This window comes from Stegodyphus dumicola, chromosome X1 (assembly GCF_044657685.1).
Source record: "Stegodyphus dumicola isolate Sdum_Otavi_A_Nest chromosome X1, ASM4465768v1".
NCBI lineage: Eukaryota > Metazoa > Arthropoda > Arachnida > Araneae > Eresidae > Stegodyphus > Stegodyphus dumicola.
Window position 1 is genome coordinate 38866325 of NC_140780.1, and position 12286 is coordinate 38878610.

General features: G+C 34.2%; 1 protein-coding gene across 3 annotated transcripts in view; it reads left to right on the forward strand.

The window, feature by feature from the left end:
* Positions 1–12286, forward strand: part of LOC118183906 (phytanoyl-CoA dioxygenase, peroxisomal-like) — a 101666-nt gene that overhangs the window by 39155 nt on the left and 50225 nt on the right. For 2 of the 3 annotated variants that reach the window (XM_035353515.2, XM_085807613.1), the window contains exon 2: positions 11382–11500. In XM_035353515.2, coding sequence (XP_035209406.2) covers positions 11402–11500 — 99 coding nt within the window. In that variant the 5' untranslated portion in view covers positions 11382–11401. Of the gene's footprint in view, positions 1–10701; positions 11027–11381; positions 11501–12286 lie in introns of those variants that run through there. The other variant, XM_035353514.2, reaches the window with a different exon arrangement.

Sequence of the window (12286 nt, forward strand, 5' to 3'; positions counted from 1 at the left end):
TTTGAGATAAAAGACAAACTATGTAATATAAAATTCTAGTAACAATATCTTCAACCTCACAGCTGAATTTCTTATTAAAAGATCCGTTTATGTTTGAAAATGCATTATTCGTAGCTATATTTTATGTATAATGCGTACTATATTATTTTTAATTTATAAAATTTTAACTCATAATCTCTGTATTCTTTTTAATTTATAGAATTTTAATTCATATTCACTCTAATTTGCCTGCTATATAATTCTGCACTCGACGATATGAAAATTTGGCCCTTTTCATTTCTAAATCGACCAGAAAGCTTAAAAGCCCAATTAGAGCAGGATTGAAAGTTGCCTTAAATGTTAATTAAATTTAAAGAGATAAAAGAAATTTATTCAAGTTTCTTTGCAGGCGCTCTGATTGCAATATCTTTCCCAAATAAAGTGAGGAAATATAGTCTAAATAAAATCATGACGTACGATGTAACTGAGGGGATAAATAGCTTGAAGGAATAACTTTCAGTTTCAGACTGCAGAATATTCCGGAAAAGAAAACTACTTAAGAATGAGATTTTATTGCTTTTACGTATGATTTCTTTGAAATTAAGGTAAATTTTCTTTATTTACATATAACAGAAATTTCGAAATAATTTTGTCGGGCGCAAAAGAGTCATTTCCAGAACTTTCCTGAAGTTAAGAAAATTTACTTTTAAATTCCTGCAAATAGTATAATTAATTATCTGTGCTTAAACTAGGAAGGTTGCTGCACAAATTGCTAATTTCAAATAGAGACAAAAAGTAAATTTTAAACCCAAACAATGATTCAACATACAATTTACCAAAGTAAATGCTTCCTTTATTTTCTAACAGAATGCTTGGATGGAAGCAATCACGGGAGGAAGAAATGAACTCGAGAATTTTCCCCCTTCTTTCAGCATTTATCATCGCATCTTTTAAGCATTGTGAATAGTTATTTACTTTTAAACATTCAAATGTTGTCTGGTCTGAAAAGAATTATGTAAGAATCCTAAGCTGAAATGAGCACATCTTTTGACCTTCACCTTTATATAACCTTTTTTCCATTTTTCAATAATAACAGCTCTTCAGTTGTAACCTGGATTCATTTAATGTTAATTCTGCTCTGCTAAGAGTATTTATTTAGTTCAAGTTCTATTTAAATGCTCCCAGGTAAGTGCTTACTTTCCTTATATCACTTCCACCATTTTCCTATTAAAGTTAATTATCAAAATGGAAATGTTAATGGCACTAGACATGGAGGAAAATATATAAGTTTTTCTTTCATAACTGAAACTTCATCTGAGGCTGAAAACAAACAAAAAACAACAATAATAATAATAATAATAATAATTTCTTCATACCATCTAAATGGGTATTTAATGAAATTTGAAGATGGTTAAACAACTGCTTTTTTTACCTTATTTTTTAATGAGGTTAAAAATTTCGCAATGCATTATTTCCGTTAAGGTATTATTCTTGAAGTCAGCATTTTTGTGCAAGTCCTTTCGAGAGATTGAGGGTAGGGTGAGAGACTGAGGGTATTCTTAAAGGCAGTTCCTTCCTGAAAATGAAGCTGAAATGAATGTTAAAATTAAGGGGCTGAAATGAAAGAAGGTTAAAGGGCTTAAGGCTTTCCTCTATATGTAACTATATAAACCTTTGCTTTTGGTTCTGCACATATATTATACATATGTTTTTATGGAAGCAAAAATAACTACTTTATTTCTATTTTCTTTCTAAATTTAAAATTCAAACATTGTAAATCTAATTCAGCAGAATATCTAAGGGCCCTCTAAGGCCTTGGGCTCCTATGCGGCTGCATTATTTTCATATTCACTACTCCACTTACGCCACTGGCAGGGTTTAATTTCTAAGATTAGAAGTGCCGGGGTCCTATGGAAGACCGTCAGCAAAGAGGAACAAGAGTAAATAAATAAATAAAATGACTATTAAACTCATTAATAATTTTAAAATTAAATAGTTAATTATTATCAAATTAATTAATAGCTATTTTATTAATGTTTATGAATTGTTATTTAATCAATAATTATTATATAACTGATTATAATTTAATTGATAATTATTAGATAATTAATTATTATTTATTGAAATAATTAAAGATTGAAGTAATTAAATAAATAAAATTAAATAAAATGTAAAGAGATAAATTGTAATTTAATAAGCGATTTTAATACAATTTTATTGTTAAAATAAAATTTGCGAGATAAAATTTCTACTGAAATTGTTATTCAATTACATAAAAGAAGAGCCGCAGCCTTCTTATTCAGGGCTCCGGTGCGTTCCGACTAGAATTATGATTTATTACAAAAACTAAGAAGCAACGGAGCCGAGATCCGGTGGGCTCCGGCACAATTTAAGCTCTTATCGTAGGGGGGGGAGTTCTTTATCATCACAAAAATTAAATATACTTAATGTATAGCTGATGAAAGCAAAAAATGAGGGGAATCTTAGTGAGAGAGAACGTTCTCTTTAACCGCGGCTCTCTTCTGATATAATTATAGCCATCAAGCAGATGTGTGTCAGGGGTAAAATGAGTCCTGAATCTGACTGCTAAGCATGAATGTAAAGTTGCTAGTTACGCTTTCCCCCTCCCATTAGTGGATACTGTGGAAAGACGATGTATAGAACGTACTTGAGAAGTTTATCTCAATATTTCACTTTTATTATACTCGCTGTCACTTAACGCACACTCAAGAACACAACTTTTCCTTCCAGCGAGGATAACTAACTGTAAGCATCGATAACAGTACACTAGTATCTAGTATGCCATCGTATCGATGGCACTGGCGAGAAATTTACGTGTTCCTAAACAAACTCCCCAAATTTATTGCCCTTCTTAAAGGTAAAGGTTTCCGCATGTGAGTGAGAGGACTTTACTTGAATGTCTCCTGTTCTCACGAGTTCGTATTTCTAGGGAAATAGAGTATTGCAAGGTCTGCTTATTGTTAAACTAAAACGTTAGGAATTCTAAATGTTTTTCCATTTAAATTGTGGTTCAGTTTATAAAAAGAAGTACCGGAGCTCATCTTATTTAAGGATCCGGCTAGAATTGTAATTTATCTTAAAAATTCAGAAGTACTGGAGCCGGGCTCCGGCTCAATTTAAGCACTAGCCACTGAGACAGTACAGTTATCCCTTAGTATTAAGTTAATGTTTCTAAATACTGAAAGGATGCCTGTTTTAATAAACTAATAAACAATAACTGATGACTGACTTTAACAATAACAACTGATGTTTTAATAAACACTAAACTAAATGACCAAAAAGAAGGGGGGAAGAAGGACTACTCATTAAAAGAGTTTTCTGGTATTAATTTAAAGGCCATGTCTCCAAGATACTGTTAGTTGTTTCATGCACAGGAAGTCTGTCAGGATTCCAAATTAGTTTCTGAAAAGTACGGCAGAATCCGTATACTGAAAAAGAACGATACCAATTTAGATTACCTGCTAAGCCCCTATAGAAATCCAGAAAAAAAATTGAAAGTGAGAAGATTTTGATCGCCTAAGGTAAACTTTCTGACAAATTTTGGCACTATCTTAAAATTTTTAAGAACCTTAAGCAAGTGCTACATCGCCATTTATAATTACATTTATACATTTATTCTTATTATTATCAGTTATCTTTACCCATTTGTTTGTATTCTTTATTTTTGTTTATTTACTTCGATTCTGCAGTTAATTTTTCAAATACTGTATGCCTCTAAATGAAGAGATCACTAGCAGACGATTGGCAGAGGTGCTAAACATTGGTAGTTTGACATGGGCTCGATTCCAGCCGAACGAGTTGGCTGCATGGGTGTTTTCGTAGGTTTCCTATAGATGCGAGCCAATTTCTCTTACAAAATCCTCTATGAAGGCACTCTTACCCTTAGGCAGATAACCTAGTGAACTTTGTCATAATGAAATAAATCAAACCAAGCCCCTAAATGAACAGAATCATTTGTAAGTTTTTGTGTACTGATTATATATTGCCACAATTTATAATATTTTAATTAATAAAAATAATTTCAATAGCTTTATCGGAACTGCTGTTATCGGAACAGTGTTTTACCAAATTTATAGACATACTCTGCCATAAACTTGTCAAACTGTTTATGTTTTACTTAATTTATGATTAATAATTTTTTTTTTCCTCTAAGTGAAGCTTTATTTAAATGCTGCTCTATCTCTTATTTGGTTTATGTTGTACATATTCGCTCAGACCAGAAGGACATGCAAATTAAGAAAAGAAGAGAATATGAACTCGAAAGATAATTTAAAATTTAATTAGCTTAACATCAAATCATTCCTAGTGTAGTGACAGCCCGCCATGTTGACCCTGAGATCTAACGCAAGTCTGTACAGCAATTCTTTTCTTGCCAGACGACGTTGGTAACAACCTTTATAGTGTTCAGCTGGGTGAAGCAAACAGGTATGATGTTTGAGAGAAATTGGTTTGGGTATTTGTAACAAAGAATTTGTAACTCCCTACGAATTCTTTAGTTGTAATACTCCAGAGCAGATTCCCTACTTGTTAAATCGAACTTTTTTAGTTGTACGTTCTGGTTTTAGTTGTTACTCCCTAGGAGTACGCAGTACACGTTTTTGATGAATTTTTATTCTACGATTGTGTGCAATCAGATTATCATCAAAGCAATAATTTCCGGACAGTGACACATAGCTCTGCATGAAGTACCATCAGATAGGCATACTTTTAAGAATAATTTATGCAATAGAGTTATAAAATTAGGATTGCTAACTAATTGTTTCTATATATTTATATGAAATCAAACTACAGCCATAGTTGATTTGCGAATTCTTACCTTTATTACGTACGTTATATCTGTTGTAACATATGTTATTGTCTTGATCATTTTTTCATTCTATTTATTCTATGTTATACATTAAACTCAGGAAATACATTGATTGTCAAAAGAAACGTATATCACTTGCACTGCTCGAACTGGACAACTGAAGCAAAACGTCTTCTTGTAATAAAATGGTTTTTAGAATTTCGCAGAAATTCTGTCACATTTTTTAACCTTAAAAGTGTTTCTTGCTTTACAGCCTTATTAAGTTATTATTAAATTATTCGTTTTATCAAAAGGAATATCTATCTTTCTGCATGGACAGTTGTAAAAGTGTGAACAAGCAATTAAAAAAAAATGTTACTAGCATTACTTTCTATAAAATAGAAATGTTTGAAACTCATAAATCAATAAATGCACGCAAATTAAGTTTGCGTGTGTTTGTTCGTTTATTGTTTTATATTTTCATCCAAGAATTGATCATATGAAAATTCAGAAATAGCATTTAAAAATTCTTCAAAATCTCGAAATTCGTTCTACTGCCAAATATCATTTTGCGGACTTTCATTCAACAACCAACGGCATTTTTACAGCATTCATTTTTATTTCTGTGTTCTTTTAGAAAATATGATTTTTATATATGTGTGTGTATGTTCGCGCGCGCGTGTGTGAACTAAAAAAAAATTTAAACAATATAATGAAATGAAGTAAATTTAAATCAAACTCTGAATGAATAAACTAGCACTTTATAAATTGCTACAAATTTAGTAAGAATGATGCACTGAATAAAATTTTTCATGATCTTTTCGGAATAGCCGGAACTTGATCCTTCAAAAACAAAAAATTAAAAGAAAAAAAAAAGGAATTCAAAATAAGATAAGATCTTCAGGAAGCTCATGGCTCTTCACCATCCTTCTTCAGGGAATTTGCCTTATTTCGTTGCACAAAACACCTGAAGATACTTTACGACATTATGTAGTACTTCGTATTACGTTATTATTTTTTAATTATTTTGTTTTTCTCTATTCACCTTCATTTTAAACCCATCAGCGGCCGAGTGGTAAAGACGCTGAACACTGGTAGTTCGGTTCGAGGTTCGAATCCCGCGAACGGGCTGGCTGCATGGGCGTTTTCGTGGTTTTCCCCATGTGTAACGTGTATACGAGCCAGTTTCCCTTAGAAAGTCCTCCACGAAGGCATCCCTTCCTTTAGGCAGATAGCACTCGTGTGCTTTGCCATAATTGAATAACACAACCCCCTTCATTTTAATATTTTTTTTTTCCGATTTTCTCCCTTTTTGCTTTGAAGTATCAAATTCTGATTGTTCCAAAAAATGTTTAGATATTATACGTACTACTATATAAAAAAATAGGTAAGATAAAATACCAACTTTAATTTGCAATAGTCCCTTAACTCTCTATTTTAATATGGTTAAAGTTGAAAACGACCTAACTTTATGATCTTTTACGATGGTGAAGACGAAAGTTACCCTGAATAAACATTTTAAAATATAATTTTCTAAGCTACTTACAGGACATTTTAGCCAACTTTAAGAGGAAATTAATCAACACTTACATGCAAAAACGCTAATGAAAGTGTTTCATAAGGCACTGAAATATTTTTAATTAATAATTATATGGACATCAGATATGTACACTAAGCATTTTTATGAGTGCTGAAATCTATAAAAATTGTTGAGAGGACGCCGTATGACAGATCAACAAATATAAATCGCATATGACTACTCTAAGCATCTACTACAGTTACATATCAGGAACTGAGCATTTCTTTTAAAATTTAAAAAGAAAAAAGCATCGATATACCCTGAAAATAAACTTCGATGAGAAGTTTGATAGTTTAATTTTCTTATCCTCTAAGTGTATATTCAGGCTGAATTTTTAAATGCAATTACAGCGTAATTCAGGTGACGTGATATTTGGCGGCATTGTCATAAAATTAAAAAATTACATTCAATGACATTGCTTATGAATGATATAAAGATTCATCATTAAATGCAGAAAGCATCATCTATACTGACAATACAGAAAGCGAAAAAAGAAAAACAGCAAATTATAAGTCATTTTCCCTAGTTAGATTATACAAACGATTCTTAAATTTTGGCCTTGAGGGGTCTTTGAGTCAATAGTGAAGAAACCATGAAGGGTTAAAATTTGATTATTTAATTTAATCCCTAGAAATGCAATAAAAATGTTATACATTCTGATAGGTTATATAGGACAATCTGTCAAAATGGATGTCAATAAGTGAAAAGTCATCGAACTTTAAGAACCGCTGAATTAGACACAAGTGTCTATAGTACCACTTTTAGATGTAATGTAACGTAATATACTAGTGTGCTGCAACCCTCCTGGCTGATAATAATCGGCCTCGTGGTTAACGCATTTTTAGATGCATCTGTTAATCGAGTAACCAAAATCTAAATCGTGAATCAAGACTTAGATTTGGCCGATTGATCATGTAATCACAACTCTTGATTACGTAAATGTTCTAAAATATTTTAAGAATGAATAAATATTTTTCAAAACACACTTTACGTAAGGTTTAGGCTCCACTCCTCTTAAAGGTTTCTTCTATTTGACGAGGTTCTCATTAAATTTCTAATGTGGTCAGTTTTCATGTTTATGTGTGGTCACGAAGGAAATCCGCAGTTTTAACTTCTAATAATGAAAACTATCGATTTCAACTGTACTCTAACCGCCTTTTCTCGATATTATTCTACTATTTCAAACTCTGATTCAAATTTTTATCATCTATTATAGTATCTAAATAAGCCCCTGTGGACCAATTCTAGTATTTCTGCCTGCTTTGTTAACAAGCAAAAACACATTTCTATTTCTTCATAATCAATCAGTTTCTAACTAGTAATTAGCTCTGAAAATCTCCCTCTTACCTTTGACAAGTTAAGACTTCATCTCGTTAATCCTAGCGTAGACATCATTTCAGTAAAGGTTTGCATCCACATCCAGGCGCTTCTGTAAGAACTGATCCATGGCCAGTAGAAGCTGGTCCTCAAATCCGATCAAATATTTCAAGAAATTTGCTCCATTCGAAAAGTCCACTTCATCATAAACATGAATAGAAAGTAACAGAATCCAAATATTGTCATGCCGCTATCTAATCGACATCCACTTAGTGTCAAGATCCAAAATATTGTCCTCGAAATCCAATTCATTATCCGAAATTGAAACGCATTCACCGTAATCCATTATGCATACAAACTAAAAAACACTCTGCAAGCACGTGCTTGCTCGAAGCGTAGCACACGCCGGTGAGAAGGACAATAACATCTAACTTTACAACAATAATATATCCTCTGTTCCTTTTAATACATCAATGAAAGTTAACTAACTGTATCAATTAGAAAACTTTAAAAATTCAATCCATTTAAGATAATTCAGCACAAAGTAAAAACTGAGTTCGTCCTTTCCTTTTAAGCTACACATTTATGAAAGGACATTTTCTGCAATGTGAATAATAGAACCCTCTTGCAAATAAAAATACCTTTCAAGCTAATCATTCTACCAATATAGTTTTCTAAAAAATTAATTATTCACGTTCTTGAAATTTATCCAGTCTTTTTTCCTACTTTTTTTTACTCCGAATAAGGCGTATTAAAAGATGTATGCAACATATAGGCGATAATGATGTCACGCAAAGAAAAAAAAGCGTTTAACACTGTCTTTTCGAAAGACATTTTGTGCAATCCAATGCGTCGAATTATATTTTGCCAGACTAAGCAATTGCTCCAACAAATGGCGGGTCAAACAAAGTCTCGATGGATGCATCTTACAAACAAATTGAAGAAAATGAATTACACGGAAAATAAAAATTCATCACCAGGAGCATCTGCCAGTTTTTGATCTCTCATTTTATAGAAATCAGAAAAACTGTTATGTTTCGTTCAATAGTTTATCTATTTCTCGTCCGCTCATTCGCTTAAAGACGTAATTCAAGCGCTTCCTGATGATTTGAGGAAATCCATAAATTTATATGTTACAAATTCAAATCTCGAATATGTGCTCATGTATAAAGTTATCCAAAGGTATCCTTATATTTCAAATTTATGTTGAATTTGTATACTTAATGTTACATTCCAACTCATAGTTTTTTTTCACTCTCTCTCAACTAGACTTTGACTGTTATGTAACTGGTCCCCCATTCTTTTTATTTTCCCCCAACCTTACCTCTCTTCAGCTTTACCAAACACACTCATTACACACACCTCTGAGACACTATTTAAAGTAAATGTACGTAGGGGAGTCAACTGAAAACGATAAAAGTAGAAATAAAAATCCGCATATGGCGCCAGTGAGCTGTAAGTTGGCATGCCTGTTTGCGATAGTATGCCGGATGTCTCCTAGGTGGCAGCAGCCGGCAGATGCACAAACACCAGCGCAACAACAGTTCCAAAATGGCAGCCCCACTACCCACATGCACCAGCGAGGAGCAGCGTTCTGTGATTCGGTTTTTGCGAAGTAAAGGTGGGAAACCGATTGACATTTTTATGCGAATGAAGGTTCAGTAGGGAGATGCGTGTTTGTCACAGCCACAAATCTATGAATGGTGCCGGAAATTTGCAAATGGTGTTACGTCCGTGGACGATGCTCCACACCCCGGCCAGGCTCGCCGCGTAGTGACTCCAGAGACCATTTAAGCCGTTGAAGCCATCGTTTTGGAAAACCACCGTGTGACAATAGACGAAATTGCAGCATGTGTACACATGAGTCATGGATCGACACATCATATTGTGCATGATGTTCTCCAGCTTCATAAGGTGTCTGCAAGATAGGTGCCCCGACAACTGACGCCTGAACTGAAACAGCGACGTGTTGATGCGTGCGAAGACCTTTTGTGGCGTGCTGAACGTGACGGTAATGCCTTCCTGTCACGAATCGTCACTGGTGACGAAACATGGGTGCATTACCATCAGCCTGAAACAAAGCGAGCGAGCAAGGAGTGGCGCCACTCCTCATCACCGAAAGTTTCGGACACAGCCGTCTGCAGGGAAGGTTATGTTGACCCTCTTTTGGGACGAAAAGGGCATCATCTTGGAACACTACACGCCACGAGGAACCTCTGTGACGAGTGCTACGTACTCGGACCTCCTAAAAAATCATCTCCGGCCTGCCATCAAAACGAAACGACGTGGATTGCTGTCAGCCGGTGTGCTGCTGCAACACGACAATGCACGGCCCCATACGGCGCGTGCAACGGTTGCGACCATCACAGACCAGAAATTTGAATGCCTCTCACATCCCCCTTACTCGCCAGACCTCGCACCGAGCGATTTCCATCTGTTTGGTCCGCTCAAAGAAGCAATGGGCGGCAGGAATGAAGAGGTACGCCGATGAAGAGGTACGCAACGCGGTGCACGAGTGGTTGCGCCGTCGCCCAAAAGACTTTTTTTCTGCAGGTATTCAGGCTCTTCCGAAGCGCTGGCGGACTTGCATTGAACGAGGAGGGGACTATGTTGAAAAGTGATTTACTTCTGTACCCTGTGTGACCAATAAATAATATTAAAATAAATAATTATGGTTTTCATTTGACTCCCCCTCGTACACAGCCTCCTCCCCATTTGACTACACGCATGGACTAAATCGTATTTTTAGGAAATTTTTTACTTCTTTTCCTTTTCTTTCTATAGGCCCTTTTTCATTTTTTTCCTACATTACTTTGGGCCATTTATTTTAATTTTATTTTGTCTCATTTTTTCTTCCTTGCCTTTTGAACTCGTATAAAGAGCACGAAGCTCCTTTTTTCTCTCCTCTGAAACACGAAATTGCCCGTTTTCTATCTACCTTTCCTTCGCACCTAAGCTTGGTTTTTCGCCCATCGGAGCAGAAAGACTTAGCGGGTGCAAAACAAGACATCTGTCTATTTTGCCTGTCTGTCTGAAATCCAAAAATAGGTCAAATTTGCCAATAGTTCCGTATTACGACTTTACCTTGTTTATAACCGTATATCGCGATTTGATCGGTTGTTTCGGTAGGAGGGTTGTGTTGAAGTTTTGAATTGAATAAGTTGTTTACTGTTTTATAAGTTATCCGAAAGCGTATTTTTTTTTTTTTTTTTTTTTTTTTTTTTTGCAGTCCTTCAATTCAGATTGTCATGCCATTTGAATTCATAAAGCTCGCGGCCGCGTTCGTCTTATTTTAGTATAATAGCTTCTAACTATTAAGTTCTGCTTGTTTACCATTCAGTAAGGTAAGTTCATTTATTTCTGCATGAATAGTTTTATTTATTTTCACTTCACGATACTTTTCACAGAAAATTGTGATTAATATGTATATCATTGACTGAAAGTAAGTTGTTTATTTTGTATGCTTCCGATTCCTGCTCATGTATCGCACTGTACAAACTTCGATGTTATCTGAGATTTGCATCATTCTAATTTTTCTTTGAATTTTTTCCTTTATTAAAAATTTAAAACAGCGTTATCATTGTAAGTTGCGGCAGGTAACGAAATGGAAGGTAATCGTTAACTTTTATTATTGTAATAGTCTTATAATTTTATTGTATGCTATAAGTCTTATAATTTTGCATTTTTATTTTAAATTAGATTTGCGGAAGGAAAATATCATGGCTGCAGATCGGATAAAAACTATATACCGTCATTTAAATCCTGAAGTTCAGCCTGTCACAGAAATGTATGCCTTTGGAGTACAAAATCCAATCAAGGTAAATTTAAGTAGAACCGCTTTGTAATATAAACTGTTTATGCTTGTATATACATAGCTTGGTAAAATCCTAGTATACGGTGCATTATATACTTTCACTATATGGTTTAATCCTAGTATCAGGTGCACAAGGAATTTGGCTACTTTGGGCGGCTTTATGATGAGCAGTAAACGCAACATATACGATGAGTAGTTAAACGGGTCATTTTGGTGTTGGCGATAATTTTCAAAATCGCGTCAAGGCTGCACCGTATACTATATATATAGGATTTTACCCATAGCTTTCCATAATTTTTTGTACCAAAAAATGTTTTTAAAACATTTTTTATTTTTCAGTGATAAGTATATTTTCATTGATTTCATTTTATGTCACTCAGTGCAGGTTTATCCATTGGGCACCCAGGGGCCCAGCTATGCTGTACCGAACAAAAATTTCTGGTTATAAATTTCAATAGTTGAAGATAAAATTTCTTTAGAGAAATTGTAAATGATTTTGCGAAAATAATCTGCGCCTCTCACCTGCACGTCCATGTCCGTATTGTTTGTCGATATCTAGGCCGGCACGGCACCAGCTGATAAGAGTGGGGTGACAACTATAATGTGCCTTACATCAAGAAGCAGGCAGATGAATTAGAATACAGACAGTACCTTACCAAATATATAACACGACGGAAACATTATAAATAAATAATGGAGTGCAGACTGCTGGACAAATAAAACGATAGATTTATTGTACTGATTACAGCATAGCAGGGAATAAGGTAAATTATTATTAGTAGTACTAGCA